Here is a 20,227-nt window from a genome sequence, read left to right on the forward strand (position 1 = left end):
CATTAAGGTTTTTTGTTGTCTTAGCATCAACTTTCCTCATAAGTATTTGAATTTTCGTTTGCAGATTTATCTTAGTGAGACAATGAATTTAATTCCTTCCTTTCTTCTCTCCCTCCTTTTCTTTCTTTCCCTCCATTGTTTTTTCTCTATTTCTCTTTAGGCACACCTTCCTCGTCTCATGGTTTTTCTGTTACCTTTGTATGCTATTATTCTTTAAAAGCAAAAACTGGTTTCCATTCTTTACCTACTGCTTCTGATCTGTTTTCTTTGATAAGCAAGGAAGGCAAGGAGACAGAACCCTGTAGAAGGATATCTTGAAAGATAATTGTGCTTTTACAAGTGTTAGTACTTTGATTCTGCATAGCAGGAAAATAGTTCTACATAAACTTTGTTTCTTCAGCAAAACTTCTGATTGACTAACTCTTGACAAAAGCAACAGGTACAATTTCTAATCTTCATGGCTTGGTACAGATGGAGTCCATGTGCTTTCGACAGAACCTTCCTGCTACATGCCTTTGCCCCATGAGGGACACTGTGGTAATTGCATGAAGAACTTTTGTCCATTGATTTTGGATTTGCTTTCTGGAATTTTCCTTTTCCAGATTTTGTTTTCCTATCTCCATTTTTGAAAAATATTTTTTTAATGTTTTATTTATTTTTGAGATAGAGAAGACAGCCAGCGTGAGCAGGGGAGGGTCAGGGAGAGAGGGAGACAGAATCTGAAACAGTCTCCAGACTCTGAGCTAGCTGTCAGCACAGAGCCTGATGCGGGGCTCGAACCCACGAACCGTGAGATCATGACCTGAGCCGAAGTAGGACGCTTAACCGACTGAGCCACCCAGCCACCCCACCTATCTCCATTTTTTAAAATATTTTGCCACAGACCTTGTTGTATATGTAGGTCATTTGTTTATATAACATACATATCCTGTCTTTGCCTGTGAGCAAATGCTACTGAAGGTGACTGCTTAGATGAGTGTCATCTTTCACAAGATACATATCTGAAAATGAAGTTTTGGTTTTGAGCCAAATGCTACTTTTACACATCCTCATTCTCTTTGGTTGTAATGCAAATTCCTAAATGTAATACTTAAATCTCCTCAACTTGTTTCTTTGAATCACTTCTACTATAAGAGTCTTTTCCCTTCTTGTCTTTTGGCCTACATTTAAAATCAATGCTGTTTTAGTATAAACTTAGTATTTCCCTTCTTTTTATAAAGAACAGTTCCTGTCTTGCTATTTTTTTTTTCCACTTTGCCATTTGTTCTCAATTTCATATAAGTTGTTAGTGAGAATTCTGTGTTTTTATATGGTTTCTTTTCCTCAGCAGGTAGCTTATAAGAATATGACAGAAGTTGATTCATTCACATGAGAGCATACAGATGTCATTGGACCAGGCACTAACGTTTCTGTAATGCTTGCTTGCTGAAGAGTGAGTCTAAAAGAAGGTGTCGATGGCTTACCTTTACATTCTGTGCATATAGCCCCCTTCTCACAGCTACCTCAGGGAGTGTTGTGATATGATTGTTTCTAGGGAAGCTTCTTTCACATAGCATATCAGGTATCAGACACAGTCTCTGAGGGCTGTATTATATTGCTGTTTTCATTTCCTGTATGGTGCCTTCTTATTCTGTGTCACCCTGTTGTCGAAAGGGTTACCTGCCCTTTCTGTGTTTTATATAACACTGGTAAGGATTATATTAAAAAGTATTATAGTATAAATACAGTATTATAAAAAGTGTTATATATTGCTGTACTGTAATGGGTTCCTGATGCATTTTTAGGAAAACAACTATGAGTTTACATTGAAAAGACTTGTCATCAATTTATTCCCTATTTTCCTGAATTTCCTCCAATGCACTTAGTGGCACAACTTCTTTTGGTACCTTATTTATCAGAGATATAGATGGTCAAGGAGACTTGGGATATTTTTTAGGACATCTGATTAGACATCATCAAATGCTAATTGAAAGGCTGTCAAATGAGTCAGAAAATGCCAATATTGTATTTGTCTTGGGCAAAAGGGAGAGGAAAACAGGTTTAGGGTAAGGTTAGGAATATGTTTGTACCCTCTAGAAGGGAAAATATTTGGATTTGAGCTGTGGGAAGTTTGAGGGGAAATTATCTGCCAGTAACGATGGACACTGTCTCTTCTGCAAACTGTAGATCTTGGGCCAAGTCTTCAAGCAGCCTTACATGCCAACCAGAAGCAGAAACTGTCAACCATGGCCCCGTAATTGTCCAAATTAGCTTTACATCCAAGGTCAGATAAATAGTAGATCTAGGGTGATCTTAGGGATCTGCAACCCTCTAGAAGTCTTCCTAAATGACTGGTATACGACATTCCTCGTAGCTGGTAGGGAGAAAAAATACCATCCCACAGTGAGGTTGTCATTCAGTTGTCTGAAGGAGGTGACATATATTATGAAGGGCTTTACCTAAATTATAATCTGATTGGTGAATCAAATAAAAATACTGATTGTTAGATTTTTTCCCCCTCATATTTTGGAAGAATGTGGGAAGGGAAAAGGAAGGCATTTGACATCTGAAGTTGGGAGGATGGTGACTGGTAAATGATGCCACTGATTCAGTTGAATAGTGGCTACAGGAAGAGAAGGCTGGGGATACAGATGGTGAGCAGAATGCTTTGCTGTCCTGCTGACTTGACAACATTGCTGACTTGACAACATCCTTTAACTTCTTTGGGGTGGGGACAAAGGGAAGACATGCCCTGAGCTATTTTAATCATGCAGCTGCAGATGCAGGCAGTTCTACACAGTTGGATTTGGAAGGTTTGTTGTTGTTGTTGTTTTACAAGCATGATTGCCCTTGTTTAAATTAAGGAGCCAGATTCCTATTAATTGGTGCCAATATTTAACTCATCATATAGTTCGTACAAGATTATTTCCCTTTATAATTTTTGCTGTTGATATAAAAGAGTTTCCTTGACTGATGCAAGATAAATTTTGGAGGTTAGCTGTATTCAGAACCAGTATTTGTTTAAGTATTCACTCTTTGAGTCTCTGCCTAGAACCCTGCCATCCATCCAATTTCTACAGTCTTCTAGAAACATCTAGACCCTTCTAGACTATTCTTGCTATATTGTTTCTGAACCTACTGCTTTATGTTATAGTATGTGCTATGCAATTAAAGATCTAGATGCCTCTATAAAATCACTGAACTAAGCAGTTTCCCATATTCCATTAGAGGAAATAAATTCAAATTCTTCCAGAGGATAAGACATAATTATAGTAAAGTGCAAATACTTTTGGAGAGCTGTGTTTATTCTTCATCACTGTTGCCGAAAGGGTAATTGGGGTATCTACTATATGCATGGGACTATTCTAAGTGTTACATTTTTTTTTTTTCTGAGCCTACTCAGCTTTGGGGCTCTGCATAAGTTACACTTCTGTATTTTGTACCTTACTAATAGTTTGTTCACTAGAATGAAGTCAGGGTTTGTAGAGTTGGCCACTAACTTAAGATTGAAGTTATATAGGATAAAAAAATATAATAATTTTCTGCCCTTTCTGGAAGAAAACTTTTGGAACACCTTTACTTAGAGCATTCTGGCATCAAAATAAAAAAAATAAAATAACTGTAATTATATAGTTTCCATATTTCTTAAATTCCCCTGCTCTGCTTTGGAATCATCCAGATGTTCTCTGGGTTAGTATTTTTGTTCCATTTAATTACATTGAATTATTTTCTGAAATTAAAAGGGGTTGCTTATTTAATTCTCTAGTGCTGCCTCCTTTTGTTGACTGCTGGCAATTTTAAATTAAAATAATTATTCTTCATAATTCCCATACTTAGGGAGTTTAGCATTGTCTGTATCTTCCCCCAGGCTGAACTAAAGAGCATAGCTTTTTGTAATGTAGTACATTTTGCCTGAGATTACTTTTCTTAAAACAAGACAGTTGATTTTCCTTCAGGTCATTGTTTGAAAAAATAGACTTAAGTATATCTGCCAAAGCTTTGCCTGTATTTTCAACTGATTTTTTTATAGAGGTGACATATATCAGAAAGATCTCCTTTCCACTGTAGGAGCTTTGTCAATCTTTAGACTTATCATATCTTCATCCTAGTTTGTAGTACAAACTTGGTTTTCCTTAATTTTCTTCTCTTCCAGAAAAAAAAGAACATGGCCTTTTTAAAATTCAATTTCCACCTTTGTGATCAGACAAAAGAAATTTAATTATATTTCTAGCTCTTGCAATGTCAATTTCTCATCAACAACTTTTGCTATCAAATAGAAACTCTGTCTTATTCTCTGACCTCCTGTCCTTTTCCACCTGTAGTTTCCATTAATGTCAGCACTTGGGCTCTTTCCTTCTTCTGTCATGGCTTCGCTTGCATACATTTGTCATACAACATTTTAGGAATTACTTAGTGTCATCTTGTAGACAGTCTCTCACATTCTTTTTTTTTAATGTTTCTATTTATTTCTGAGAGAGAGAGAGAGAGACAGCGTGGGCAGGGGAGGGTAAGAGAGAGAGAGGGAGTCACAGACTCTGAAACAGGCTCCAGGCTCTGAGCTGGGAGTCAGCACAGAGCTCGACGCGGGGCTCGAACCCACGAACCACGAGATCATGACCTGAGCTGAAGTCGGACGGTCAACCCACTGAGCGCCATCTCACATTCTTTTTTCTCTTTTATTTACCTGTGGTGGAGGTTGGACTGCTTCCCACCCCCCCACCCCCCAGCACCTATCTATTCTAGGATAGATAGATAGGTGACACCATCCTACAATCCAACAACAGACTTCTGAATGCTTCTGTTCGTATCTGTCACTTTTTGCAATTACAACTCTATTGAGTGAAAGAGACAAGGTGGTCAGAAAAGTAGAAAGTAATCTTGAAGACTATCATGGCACAATAAAACAAAGAGAGTGGGGTTTAAAGAAAATGGTAAACAACTACAGAATCAAATGCTAAAGAAAGTTTTGGTAATTATGAGTCATTGGTACACAAAGCAATTTTAGTACAGTGTGGTAGAGAGTATTCTTTTTCTGTTTAAAAAAATTTTCAAGTTTATTTATTTATTTTGGGGGGGACAAGCAGGAGAGGGCCAGGAGAGATGGAGAGAAAGAGAATTCCAAGCATGCACCACCCCATCATCAAGGAGCCTGATGTGGGGCTTGAACCCACAGACCGTGAGATGGTGACCTGAGCCAAAACCAAGTGTCTGGAGCTTAAGTGACTGAGCCACCGAGGCATCCCTTCTTTTGAAAAATTTACCAGGGACCATAATCTGAGATGCATGACTTCTTTCAAGAATGGGCAGTATCACTTAAAAATGGTAGTTTAGCCTCAAGTTAGCCATATTTTTCAAGAGGTGAGGAGGAATCAGTAGAGAATAGAAACTGCTCATGCACAAGAACAGAGATGAATCAGGGAGAGGAGGCAGGGGAAATGGAATTTTAAAAAGCCATGCATGAGAAGTTTTTTTTTTCTCTGAGACTCAGCAGGGAAAATAAGTTTGTGGATGATACTGGAATGATGGTTGCAGATCCATGCAAAAATCATTTGCAGATGGAAAAGTGGAAACATTCATAGGCTCCATAAAATGGGAGGAGAGGTTATTTGCTAAGGTGGCATTCAGATTGGGAGCCTCCATCTTGGGCAATATTTGCCTGGACCGAAGCAAAGATGAATACAAAGCTTACTAAGGTGTGGTGATGGGTCCACACTAGTAGAGTCACTCCCCTGCTTGAAAGCTTTCATCAGAATTCTTTTTGAGAATTTATTTTTGAGAGAGGTGGGGGAAGGGCAGAGAGAGAGGGAGACACAGAATCTGAAGCAGGCTCCAGTGTCTGAACTGTCAGCATAGAGCCCCATGTAGAGCTCAAACCCAGGAACTGTGAGAACACGACCTGAGCTGAAGTTGGATGCTTAACTGACTGAGCCACCCAGATGCCCCATCATCAGAATTCTTTGACCAGCACACAAAGTTTTTGTTTTGTTCTGTTTTTCTTTCTTGGTTTGTATTAATTTTGTGATTTGTCATGGAAATGGCTTGGGACAACATCTGGGGACAAATGAAATTACATTAGTTGGCTTTGCATCTTTCTGTTACTTTTCCCTGTGCTTAGATTGGGGTCCCCTCCAACTGTGAGAACCCAACACGATCAATATAGTCAGGAATTCAGTGTGTTGTTTGGCTCAAGTTGGACCCGACATTCATCCCAGTGCCATTTTGTACATGTAAATCAGGAAGGTAATCAGACCTCACTCTACTAATTGCTCTCCCTTACAACACACACTGGCAGTTCTTGCCTTTCTCTATACACTATTCTCTGTGTTCTTTCTGCAGTGCCCTTTGGCTACAGTGACTTCTTCACCTAACAAGTGCCCCCTCCCTCATCTCTCATACTTAAATAAATAGTTTTCATCTGTCAGGACCTTGGCTTCAATTTGACCTCCTTCATAAAGCTGTCTACAGCTATAGCTGTTCTCCCTTTGCCTCTCTGAATAGTGAATTCTGCTCAGTTTAAACCTTTATTTTCATATTTCTCCCAGTTTTCTTAGTTAGACTATACTTTTCTTGGGGAAAGGACCACATATTCTCTTTCTTTTTGATCCATTCATCTTTGTCTGGTACCAGGCATGTATGAAGTCTTAATAAATGCTCATTTATTAAGTTATTTGTAACATATTTTTATTTAATGATTATGAGAGTTAATATTTGAAGTATGTCACTCCCTATGTTTGTGTTTTTATTGTACTGCTACAAATAATGGTTGTCCCAATGAAATATTTCGGTGTTTCAAGACCTCTTAGTAAGATTTATTAACTTAATAATTTAAAATGTTATTTTTAATTTAAATTTTATTTTTCTTCTTCATTTTCATGATTTTGTACATGCTTGGCTGGCCCCAAGTCACGACTCTTAAGGATGTCATGGTAACCTGGCAGAGAGTTCTTGGGTTAAAGCGTTCTTTCCTTCGATCCCTGCAATGTTTTTTCAGCCGTTATGATATGCTTCTTCACCCTTTTTTCCCCTGTAGTTTATCCCCGATGATAAAATCACACATTTTATGCCCTGGATTTTTACTCTTCCTTCTCCCATAGGCACTAAAAAGCAAGGCTATATCTTATATATTTAGCATAAGGAAATACACGGATAATGTTATGTGTAATATCTTTTACTTTTTAACTTAACTCTTTAATTATCAGTAATGCCGTTTATCTTGTAATCTGGTGGTTATTGGGAAATGGTAATCTGCATGACTCTTTCAAACGAAGGAACTTTTTATGGGATAAAAAACCACAAAGGTGGGGCGCCTGGGTGGCTTAGTCGGTTAAGTGTCCGACTTTCGCTTAGGTCATGATCTCGCGGTCCGTGGGTTCGAGCCCCGCGTCAGGCTCTGTGCTGACTGCCGGCTCAGAGCCTGGAGCCTGTTTCAGTCTGTGACTCCCTCTCTCTCTGACCCTCCCTGCTCACGCTGTCTCTCTCTCTCTCTCCTAGAAATAAATAAAAACATTTAAAAAAAAAAACCACAAAGGAAACATTTAAGTACATTTTGTAATTTACTTATTATTTATTTCAGAGTTATCTATGGGATAAAAATGCATACTTGTGCTATGAGCCAGCAATAGCACTGCTAGGAATTTACCCAAGGGATACAGAAATGCTGAGGCATAGGAGCACATGTACCCCAATGTTCATAGCAGCACTCTCCACAATAGCTAAAACATGGAAAGAGCCTAAGTGTCCATCAACAGACGAATGGATCCAGAAGATGTGGTTTATCTATACCATGGAATACTACATGGCAATGAGAAACAATGAAATCTGGCCTCGTGTAGCACCATGGGTGAACCTTGAGGGTGTTATGCTGAGCGAAATAAGTCAGGCAGAGAAGGACAAATATCACATGTTTGCACGTATAGGAGGATTAGGAGGAACTTAACTGAGGACCATGGGGGAGAAGAAGGGGGGAAATGGTGGGGGAGAGGGAGAGAGGCAAACCATGAGAGACTCTTGAATGCTGAGAACAAACTGAAGACTGATGGGTGTGGGGGGGAGGGGGGATGGGCATGGAGGAGGGCACTTGTGGGGATGAGCACTGGGTGTTATATGGAAACCAATTTGACAATAAACTATTTGTAAGAAAACAAAATGCATACTTGTGTTTATTTTAGGAATCAAGCATTTTAAGTCCAGTGCAGGATGGAACAAGGAAACCTCAGATTGACAGCAACAGGGGTAATAACTACCGCATCGTAAAGGAGGTCAGCAGATGTCTACCATTTTTATATGGGCTTATGTTTGCATGGTGAATAATTTTTGCTTGTGTATTATAGTTAATATTTTATCTTTTACATTCAATGCTTTTCTTCTTTTTCAAGATTTTGATTAGACTAAGTAAACTCTGTGTACAGAATAAAAAGTGTCGAAATCAACATCAACGATTACTGAAAAATATGGGAGCCCATTCGGTGGTGTTGGACCTTCTGCAGATACCCTATGAAAAGGTTAGTTCTTTGTTCCTTAAATTTTTTTAATTTTGATATGATCTCCTATCATATACAGCAAAGTTACAAGAAGTTTTTTCCCTGAACTACTTGAAAGTAAGTTGCCGATCTGATCAGCCCTGAGCTCTTTAGTGTGTGCTTCCTACAGAAAGGCCGCTCTTCTTTCTACATAACTACACAACAACTTTCCAGATCAGGAAAGAGCACGACACTTTGCTGCCACTTAATCCTCAGGCACTGGTCACGTTTCTCCCATCATCCGAAATGTGTCCTGTTTGACAAAAAGGTCCACCTGAGAAACAGGTGCTGTTTGGAGCTCCTGTGACATTGACACTTTTGAAGACAGACCAGCTCTTTTGAAGACTGTTCCTTAATTTGGGCGAGCTAATGTTTCCTCGTGATTAGATTCTGTTCCTTTTGGCAGGAACATAACAAGTGAGGCCACGTTCTTCCCAGCACTTCCTATCAGGAGGCACATGATTGTGATTTCGATCCCATTACTGATGGCTTTTACTTTGATCACTTGATTAAGGCGGTGTCTGCCAGGATTCTCCACTGTGAAGTACTCATTTTCCCTTGGCAATTAATAAGTATTTTATGGAAAGGCTCTTTGAAGCTAAGTAAACATACCATTCTTCATCAAACTTTCAATTTATTTATTCACTTATTTATTTCGATCAGTATAAGCTTGTGGATGCCTTTTATTCAGTAGGTTATTCTAGGCCTCTCTAATTATCTATTTGACTCTTAGATTATCCCCAATTTGCCCGGTGGGTCCCCTTTGAGCTAGGTGCTCTGTCCTCCAACATGACACATCATTCTTTGAGTAGTTCCTTGCTTTTTTGCACATTAAAATGTTCCAAGGTCACCTGCATTTTCCTTGTTCCAGCTCTGGAATCAGCCATTTCTTTAAGTAGCCCCACTTGTGTTTGGGGAAGTTTGGTGTTTAGAAGCAAAATTCTGAGAACTAAGTGTACTTACTGCTTTTGGGGTTTTGTCCTTCTAGGCCCTCTAAATAGATAAATCCAGGGGACATATATGTGTATTGAAATAGTTAGCCATATTAATACTCTAGAATAGCTAATCTTCCATCACTGCTACTGCCTTCTGCTCCATGTGGACACTGTCTGCACCTCTCTCAGGCGCACCATCTGTGCCTCTGATCCCCTCTCCCCCCACCCCGAGAGTGGATGTCCCTTTATCTCTCAGATGCCACCATGCCCTGTCAGGCCTCTCCTGATGCAGATGTTCTCCCGACTTGGACTTTCACTCTTTATATAGGCTTGCTCTCCCGTTCAGCTTACTTTTTAACAGCTAGGCTAATAAATTCTATATTCCTGTGGTGGCCTAATTCATTCAATGCATAGAATGCAATACAAGATTTATTGAAAGGCAACAAAAGGTATTAAATCCTCAGCATTTATTATCCAAATTATTTCATCTTTGATATTGTAACATGGGCATTGGACATGTGATTAAGTTTTTTTTTTCTAATAATGTAACTGTAACATTCAGTATTTTACTACTATGTTATGTTTATAGATTGATTTGCTCAGTTTTAAGAACTGACTTGTTCAGAAACAAAAAAAGAATGAGATGAGAGTTTCAAAGCAATGTCAGATACGGTAGTTCTGGCTCTGGTATTCTGTGTTGGCCAGCTTTCAGTGGGAATTGGGGATTCTTGTGGCTGAAATCTCTTTGATGTCTTTCATCTATCCCTGGATTACACAAGTAAAGGAAGTGTTAGTAGATTTTGAATTAAAATTTCCTATTTTTCAGTTAGGAAACAAGAAGAGTCCTTGTTGCATTTATTCTCCAGTTAAGTATGAGGAAATGGGTCTTTTAATGATCTTAGTCTGTTTAGTTAGTTACAAATGGCATAAACTGTAGACTTTTAGATTAGGAAAAACAAAAATGTTGACTTATTTATTAAGGCTACTACTCAAAATATGAGTACATTAGTTTCTCTGACACTGACTACGTGACATATCAGATAATCAACTATCCAGAAAAAATTTAGGTGGTTCCAGTGATATTGTTGAAAGACCACTTTTAAGAAGAGAACTTTGTATTCTTTGTGAATGTCGAGACTTCATTTTTTATTGAGACCCCTGTAAGCGAATGATCGTGTTGTGGGACTTTGGAAAATGACAGTGAATAAAGAAAGCAACTTATGAGTGCATGTGTTCAGAAAGAGGAAGACCCAAAAAGATTGGGGAGGAGGGAGGGTCAGAGAGCAAAGAGAAACAGGAAAATAAAGAGATGGAAATAAGAGACAAAATACACAGCAAAAAGGTGAGGACAGAGAGCAGGGGAGGGGGGAGAGTAGAGTTGAGATGAGATCAGAAATATATATAAAGAGAAATTTACGGGCAGGAATAGAGAAAAAAATGAGTGGAGAGAAGAAAGAGACTAGGGGCAAGGCAAGAGGGTGAGGGATGATGGGTGCTGGGAAAAGCAGTAGGAAGGCAAGAGTTTGAGAAGAAGGAGAATCTAGAAGGTGGGGAAACAGGAGAAAACAAGAAAAAGGAATATCCAAATACATGGAAGTACTGGGAAAGAGAGCACGTCCAAGAGAGGGATGGGAGGGAGTGGGGGTGAAGCAGACAAGGGAGGGAACAGAGGGTAACGGGCCAGAGAGAGAGGAAGGCAGGACAGGTGATCTGTGGTCACAGAGGCAGGGGAGGAAGATACGGCAATGGGCAGACCTGGGCGAATATAGTGGACAGTCAGAAAGGCTGGGGACAAATGGAAACAAAGAAGGGTTGAGAAAGTAGAGCAGAACAGGTAAGAAATAGAAGGAGAAACAAAGAGAAGGTGAGAAATGTCTAGAAGATTGTGGACATGGGGGTGGTAACAGCGAGGTAAGCTGGAGAGGTATAGAACGAGCAAGGGCATGGAGGAGAGGGAACATAAAACAGTGGCAGAGAGGAGAAAAAGTATATGTGGGAAAGGAGGTTCATTTTCACAACTTTTGGTATTATGGTATATTTCTTTCTCCATATCATTGGTACTCTCTCACTTACAGAATGATGAAAAGATGAATGAAGTAATGAATCTGGCCCATACATTCCTGCAGAATTTCTGTAGGGGAAATCCACAGAACCAAGTTCTCCTTCATAAACATCTCAATTTGTTTCTAACTCCTGGTGTAAGTATTTTAGTGACTTCTAATATTTATAGTAAAATGTCCCTCAAATTTGTTTTAGCAGCATTGATGAATGGAATTTTGTTAGCCTTTACCACCTTATTTTTTTCCTCGGAGTTCTCTCCCTAAAGGTGAATATGTTTTATTTCCATTAAGGAAACATTTATGGACACTTGAAATATTACATGAATTTTACCTGAAAGTGACAACTTCCTTTATATTTATACAGTTTAATGTTAGGAAAAATGGTAGAACAAAGATCTAACTGCAATGCCATGAGTGAGATAAATACGGAAAACTCAAAGATAGAGTTAACTCTGTAAAATGTGTGTTGGCAGATATTGGAGAAGAGCTAACTTTGAATAATAGATAATTAATCTCAAGAATACCATTGCCAACATGCTGACCCTTATGATAGTCAACTCTTTTTTCCAACTAAATACCTTTGTGAGCTCAATTTTCTTTTAATGGTGAATGATGTCCTTGCATTTTGCAGAAGACTTGCACAGGAAACCCACTATGGCTTTGCATAAAATAGAAAACTGATCACAAGTGGGGAAATTAGCCCAAGTAGAATAAGAGAGAAAACTGATCATGTCAGACTTACAAGGGTACATTCATCTCTGGTTAGCTCCTCGAAGCAGAAACCATGCGGCACATCTTCATGAACAACTACCATCTCTGCAATGAGATCAGTGAGAGGGTAGTACAGCACTTTGTGCACTGCATTGAGACACATGGCCGTCACGTGGAGTACCTGAGATTTTTGCAAACAATTGTGAAAGCAGATGGCAAATATGTGAAGAAATGCCAGGATATGGTAATGACGGAGGTATGTTCTCAGTTTGCATTTTTTAAAATAATTTATTATCAAACTGGTTTCCATACAACACCCAGTGCTCATCCCAACAAGTGCCCTCTTGAAGGCCCATCACCCATGCCCCCCTTCAGTTTGCATTTTTAAACAGCTTCCCAGAAATAATGGGCTCAAGTAGGTGTTTTCTGTGAATGTTTAGTGTAGAAAACCCCCCACAACAAAGGTTTGGAAAATAATTGAATCCTGATGACTTCAGCAACAAATATATTTTGTTTAAATCTAGTGAAGGAAGATAATGTATGCTGATTTTATAATTTTCCAAGAGTTTATTTTTCTTTTTTATCCTTAATGAATTTATGTATTTTAAATGGAAAAATTGTATGAAATGTTATAATTTAGAAGGAAAGTGACACTTTTATATTTAAAATTTTTTTCAGTATGTAACAAAAATGGTTTAAACTCTGCTTTCCCACTGCCTTTGATACCTTCTTCCTGAAATATAGAATAGTTATTCTCTGCCACCATTTGTAGAAGCGTTTGAAGGGAATTAAATTAATTAATAGAAATTATCCATCAGTGATTTATTATAGGTAAGACTATAGTTATTTAGAGTAAGTTGAAAATTTAAAAAACTCAGATGGTTGAAGTACCTCATTTATTTTGCCCTCTTCATTGTGATGCTTGACATTGAGCGAGATTGATGCAATGAATAAGTTACTCATCAGGAACCAAGTGGCACTTTGGAGAAATTGAGCCCATTTGGGTAAATCATTGCTCTGGGCCCAATGGTTCTCTAAAGGCCTATATGAATTAAGGCTGCTTTCAACCATGGCTACTAAACAGTTATGTAATAAATTATATCCATATGAGGGGATTTTCATAATAATATACTGTAAATTTGGGAAAGGGGGGAGACTTCTATACTGATACAATGTGAGTCCCTCCTGCCCCATAGAAATCTTAAAATTAATTCAGCCTGAAGCCTTGAATTTTTTAATATTTATTTTTTTATTTTGAGAGAGAGAGGGTGTGGGAAAGGGCAGAGAGAGAGGGAGACACCAGTCCAAAGCAGTCTCCAGGCTCTGAGCTGTCAGCACACAGCCTGATTCGGGACTCAAACACATGAACTGGGAGATCATGACTTGAGCTGAAGTCGGATGCTTAACCGACTGAGTCACCCAGGCACCCCCAAAGTACTTGTTTTTTCATTCCGTCACTGTTGAAGCAGGTAAGGATATTTTATTCTGTTTTAGTAAAATTAGCCTTATGAGATTTCTCATGTCTTGGCGATGGAATCTTCTATGTGAAGTAGAGGAAAGTAACTTTATTCAAATATTTTCCAGGTTTAATTGCAGTGGGTAACTCACTGGTGAATGATTAAACTGTCATCTGTGTCATTTAATTCTTGTCCCCCTCCATCCTTCCCATATCTACCAGGCTGGTTCTGAGAGTATTCATAAATAATCTCTTGGCATATGACTAGAATCTTTTTACCACCCTGCATTGGTACAGTTCTGCTTTGCGATATTATCTGTGTTTTTACGAAGAGATGCATGTGTTTCCAGATAGACCAAGCCTTTAGAAATAACTGCACAGATGAACATTTGGACTGCTATGTAGATTCTCTTATTATCATTTCAGTTGATAAATGGGGGTGAAGATGTGCTGATATTTTACAATGATAGAGCATCATTTCCCATCCTTCTCCATATGATGTGTTCAGAGAGAGACCGAGGGGATGAGAGTGGCCCCTTAGCTTACCACATCACCCTGGTGGAGTTGCTGGCAGCGTGCACAGAGGGGAAAAATGTCTACACTGAAATCAAGTGCAATTCCCTTCTGCCCTTGGACGACATAGTGAGGGTGGTGACCCATGATGACTGCATCCCTGAGGTGAGCCTGGCAGAAGCTTAGCAGCCACAGAATTGTTATTAATATAAAGTGCATAAGTGCCGAAGTCCCCATACTGTTCATAATGAGATCATGTATTTAGTTAAGAAATTGTACTTAGGTATGTAATTAGAAAAATTTAAAAGGGCATAGAAAGTTTACTTTTTTAGTTCCACAAGAAGCTATAAGATGATACATATTTCAAAGTAGAGACACTGTTGGTTTACTGGAAGCTACTATAGGAGTCTCTTGACTTCTAAATATGTCAATGTGGTAAAACAGAGATTTACTTGTAACCTGTGGTATGTTCTTGAGAACGTAAGAGATGCTCCATAAATAATTCACGGTTATCAATAGGAGAGGCTAGGATGGTGCGGCAGTATCATCTATTAGACTCTATAGGTTCACCTTGCTTTATGGAATCAATGCACTCATGGAAATATGGACATGCATTTTGCTTTATTCACACATCATGTTTTGTTGTCTGTCCTTATTTGGCTGATAATAAGGAAAAAACTCATTAAAAACTGGTTGTCTGCCAACAGGATTAATGAAGCTTCCAGGAATGTATATTGGAATAATTTCTTTCTTTTCTCCTGTTGTGCTGTGTTGTTGCAAAGTTCATTAATGCGTGATGCATCGAATATGATCTAAATTCAAACATTTTAAATCATAGTAACTTAAGAATGTGTCAGGTTACCGTCCCTGCTTCCAACTAGTCCTATGTAGTTATGAACTTAAAAATACATTCTTGTGAAATTTTGTGGAATTATTGACACTTCATTCCAAGGGTACTTCATGCTTTGATTGATTTGAAATAAGATGGCAAAGAAAGAAAGCACAGTGTAGTGAGTAAATTCATAGGTTCTGTCTTTCTTTGAGGTCCTGGTTTCTGACTGTGCTTCTTCTAGTGTGCAGTTCTTTCTGACCACACCACTCGGACCTCTTACGTTTACCTCCCTCCCTCCTCTTCATCCTTCTTATCTTGATTCAAGCATTAGTTCTTTATTTTTTTTTAATGTTTTATTTATTTCTGAGAGAGAGAGAGACAGTGTGAGCAGGGGAGGGTCAGAGAGAGAGGGAGATACAGGATCTGAAGCAGGCTGCAGGCTCTGAGCTGACTGTCAGCACAGAGCCCAACGACGGACTCAAACCCATAAACCGTGAGATCGTGACCTGAGCCGACGTTGAACGTTCAACCAACTGAGCCCCAGGCGCCCCAAGCATTACTTCTTTAAGGAACACTTCCCTGACCTCCCATAGTAGAGTCTATGAGTCTACAATTTGAAATTTAGCATTTGGGTTTTGTTAAAACATGTCCATAGCCTTCACATCCTTTCTCAAAATTATAAGCTTGATGAGAATAGCAATGAGGCTGTTCCTATTTACCATTGTATTTGCCTGAACCTAAGTCTATACTTAATAAATATATTTTGAAGGGCTCCTGGGTGGCTCAGTTGGTTGAGCATCCGACTCTTGATTTTGGCTCAGGTTATGATCTTCAGTTTGTGAGATGGGGCCCCACGAAGGGCTCAGTGCTGACAGTGCAGAGCCTGCTTGAGACTCTCCTCTCTCTCTCTCTCTGCTCCTCCCCAGCTTATGCACGCATGATCTTTCTGTCTCTCAAAGTAAATAAATGAACATATAAAAAGTATATGTTTTGAGTGAATGAATGAATGAATGAATTAAAGAATGAGTCAGAATCCTGGATCCATTATTTCTAGCTGTGTGACTGATTCCAAGAGGTTACTTAACCTTTCTGATCTTCAATTTCTACAACTTTATTTTATTTAGTCTTGTTTATTTTAAAGTGTTATTTATTTAAGTAATCTCTACAACCCTACATGGGGCTCGAACTCATGACCCTGAGATCAAGAGTCACATGCTCTTCTGACTGAGCCAGCCAGGTGTCCAAATTTCCACAGTTTTTAAGTGCAACAATTATAGTATGTATCTGAGAGGATTGGGGGGAGGGACTAAATAAAGTAAGATATCACTTCCTTACAAAATACTGGAGGTGTTTGGCATGCAGCAAACAACGGATAAATATAAGCTGCTGTCAGGATGTTGTGAAAAGGTACTGAATGGTTCTGCTGTCTCCCTTTCCTGTGATCAGTTCTTGACACAAGCCCCCTGTCACTGAAGGTTTGTTTTTGACCAGCGTCAAGTAGAGATAAGCACTGAAGGCATGGCCCTGTATTCCTTATGCTTCTAACTTAGAGTCCATGAATCCTTGAAATTGTTTACATGATTTTGCATGTATATGCATTTTGGGGGGAGGTTTATAGCATATATCACATTTTCATCAAAAAGACAAGAAAAGACAAGAAAAGAAAAGAAAAACTGCAGCCCTACACTCTTTAGAATCATCATATGTTGATGAGATTCAGTCCTTTTGTTAAATATGGTAGGGAATTTTACTACATCTTAAAATAATATATATTTTTTGGAAACTGTGAGCTTGTTTCTTCTCAGAAATAGTAATTTAAATATTTCTGAAATGGCAAAATATTATTTAATGAATACATTTAAACATTATATTAGAACTCTTTTGGTTGCAAAATATAGAAACCTAACTTAAACTGTTTAATTAAAAAAAAGGGAATTTTATTTGTATTTGGAAATTTAAAGGATAGTTCTTCTGATGGGTCAAAATATTCAAACAATGTCAGAATTCTTTCCATCTCTTGGTCCCTCTTCCTTTGTGGTTTTGTATCATTCTCTTCTGAGTTTACTTGTCCTCCGCATGTGTGGAGAACATGGCTTCTTGGAGTTCAGGTTTACCTTGTTCTACTTTAGTCATGAGAGAGAGAGAGAAAGAGAGAGAGAGAGAATGTCAGAGAGGGAGAGAGAGAGAATGACAGAGATGAAAGAGAGAGAAAGAGACAGAGAGAGAGGGGGGAGGAGGGAGAGGAAGGAAAACAGGGAAAGGGAGCATATTTGACTCTCAGTGTCTCAGATATGATAGACTTGGGTTAAATCATGTGTACTTTTTCACACCAATCACTGGGCCCAGGGGAACAGGTTCCTAGGTCATATGTTTACCCTGGGTCAGGGGCTGGAGTGTTTTAGGAAAAGAGGGAAAATGGGAATGCTTTCTAGGTAGACACAATACATGCTGTAATCCACGATAGTCACTAAGATAGATTTTATTTACCTTTTTGTAATTGACAGTTGAAAATGAACAATCAAGAAAACTCACTTTCTTTGTATTTGAAACTTACACAGGTTAAAATTGCTTATGTGAATTTTGTTAATCACTGTTACGTGGACACAGAAGTGGAAATGAAAGAAATCTACACAAGTAACCACATTTGGAAATTATTTGAGAACTTCTTGGTGGATATGGCAAGGGTGAGTTACACTTTCACCATTAAATACTACTGCATGTTTACTTAGGCTATTGATATATATTTTGATGAGATGGTATCAAAGATCTGGATGAAACTTTGGAACTAAGCCTGCCAAGTTTGGATGAAATCCATTACATTAAAAAAGTTGTGAATGAGGGGCGCCTGGGCGGCTTAGTCGGTTAAGCGTCCGACTTTCGCTTAGGTCATGATCTCGCGGTTCGTGGGTTCGAGCCCCGCATCGGGCCTGGAGCCTGTTTCAGTCTGTGACTCCCTCTCTCTCTGACCCTCCCCTGCTCACGCTGTCTCTCTCTCTTTCTCTCTCCTAGAAATAAATAAAACATTAAAAAAAAAAGTTGCGAATGTGTTTCACAAGGTTGTGAGATTTAATGAATTCAAATACACAGAATACCCAGCATAGTGTGTGTCTATAAACAAAGTATTAATTTTTACTTTTCCAGCTGACTATATTGGTTTGTTATTAAATGGAATTTTAGTGGCATTTTTACATTGGTTAGGGAAGATATTGGCAGAGGTCAATTTGTATTCATCCTCTTAACATGGAGGCAATTATGAACCATAGACGGAAGAGATCTCAGGAAGCCTTGACCAATGCTTTCAGACAGATAGGTACTTGACCAGACTACCCAGGGCTTAGCATTGCTCAGTGTTGCCTACTCAGAGTTTTCTTTGGGAGAGTGCTCCCGTAATTGAATCATCTGGTATTTTCACTCATCAGTCAAAATATATCTTGCTTTTTACTGAGTCCATTTCCTCTTGTTTGGCTTTTGGTGGGGATTGGAGAGGACATGTGGACTGGTTGGCATTTTCTAGATCTTGTCCAGCACAGATTTTCAAGTAAAATTGAGTAAATGAATGGACAAATGAAGAAAGGAAGGACGGAATCTTCTTTATAGGCAGCACTTAATTTTATTTAGTCTATCTTAGCAGCCTCCCGCCCTCCTCCCACCTCTGGCATGTTGAATTATCAAAACATACAGGTTCTATAATGTTGTTTTTTTTAATCTTCTCAAGTTTTCCTTTGAGGTCATGGGATATAGTTCAAATAAGAGTTTTACTAACAGAAAATAACATATAGATAATCTCTAAAACTATGATGATTTACAGTGGGCTGGCCCAGTGTTTCGGCGCTCCATTCCTGAATGCTTTATGTAGGCCACATTTAGATACATTTAGAGGAGAGGGATTCGTGAGGTCCATATTTCCATTATAAGAATGGATGCTGACTGTTACCCACTAGCTAACTGCCTCCCTATAACCCTTTCTGGAAGGAGGGAAGACAAAGGGGGCAAAATAAAACATTGACTGCAGACTCAGATATCTGAGGGGAATCTTGGAAAATAAAATAAACCATGTATTATTCCAGTCCAGGAACTATTTCACTTAGTCAGAGTTTGCGGGTGAAGTGTGCTTATTTTACCTTGGACGTGGTATGGTATGAGCCAGCCTTACTATGTTCAAGCATGTGTGGAGTAAGGCAGTTCTGATTTTACTTCATTTCTATAGAATGGAAAGCCACCCATTACCTTTGTCAGGTAAGCCAGCAGCTGTGGAGAAATCATCTTGTTTTACACAAGACTTTCGTACCACTCATATTTACCCCTGTGTCCTTGTGACAGCCCCTGTGTCTGGTCGGCTGCAGGTTATCTCTAGAGACCTTGAAGTAAAGGATGGTTTGTATGCCGATGACTGAGCTTTAAAACTGCACGTGCAGGAAGGTATTAAAGAGATTACAGACTGATTTGCAGAGCTGCACAGTGCCATGGACTAAAGATAAGCTTGAAAAGACCAAGGTCACATTCTAGGCAGCATGAACTGCAAAGCTGAAAGGATTTTTATTTTTTAAACCATAGAAGCTGATGGTAACTGCCGCTGCTTATGCCACCTTGGAAGCACCCTTTCCATCGATGTATTCATAAGGCTAAGACGTACCTATTCTTTATTTGTTTGTTATTTTCAAAGCATGCCTGCTAGGAAAAGTTTTTAACTATTTTGACCAAGTAGACAATTAATGTGATTTGTTATAAAGCCTTGAAGGGGGTTTTGAGATCTTTTTAGTCTATTCACTCATTATGTCTGACCACAACAGCTTAGCTATATTGCAAAAAACATTGTTTTTATTACCCTCTTGTTTTCCTCTTATTTATATTTTAAAACAGCAGCTCTCTTATCCCCTCACCAAGAATGCAAAGAATCAGCCTTTCTATTTCAGGGAAGGAATAGGAAACCTGACTTTTCCATAAACGGGCTCTGTCTTTGTCCCCTTGAAGAAAAATTAAAAAGCCATTTCATACTCGAATTCAAACACAAAACATGTTTAAATAAGGAGAATGTAGCCTTCTAGGCAAATTCCCATTTGAGTAGATCAGTAGTTCTCAAACTTCAGTGAGCATCAGAATCATCTGGAGGGTTTGTTGAAGCACAGATTACTGAGCCCTACCCCAGAGTTCCTGATTCAGCAGATGTGAGTCTGCATTTTTAACACGTTCCCAGGTGATGCTGAAGCTGCTGGTCCAGGGAC

General features: G+C 38.8%; 1 protein-coding gene across 4 annotated transcripts in view; it reads left to right on the plus strand.

Annotated features, from left to right (window-relative positions):
• Window positions 1-20,227, plus strand: part of ITPR2 (inositol 1,4,5-trisphosphate receptor type 2) — a 501,862-nt gene that overhangs the window by 214,079 nt on the left and 267,556 nt on the right. For all 4 annotated transcript variants that reach the window (XM_039240789.1, XM_039240790.1, XM_039240791.1 and 1 more), the window contains exons 27-32: window positions 8,148-8,237; window positions 8,355-8,480; window positions 11,509-11,631; window positions 12,260-12,460; window positions 14,087-14,338; window positions 17,564-17,689. In XM_039240789.1, the coding sequence (XP_039096720.1) occupies window positions 8,148-8,237; window positions 8,355-8,480; window positions 11,509-11,631; window positions 12,260-12,460; window positions 14,087-14,338; window positions 17,564-17,689 (918 nt within the window). The remainder of the gene's footprint in view (window positions 1-8,147; window positions 8,238-8,354; window positions 8,481-11,508; window positions 11,632-12,259; window positions 12,461-14,086; window positions 14,339-17,563; window positions 17,690-20,227) is intronic.

This window comes from Hyaena hyaena, unplaced genomic scaffold (assembly GCF_003009895.1).
Source record: "Hyaena hyaena isolate Hyena2069 unplaced genomic scaffold, ASM300989v1 scaffold_182, whole genome shotgun sequence".
NCBI lineage: Eukaryota > Metazoa > Chordata > Mammalia > Carnivora > Hyaenidae > Hyaena > Hyaena hyaena.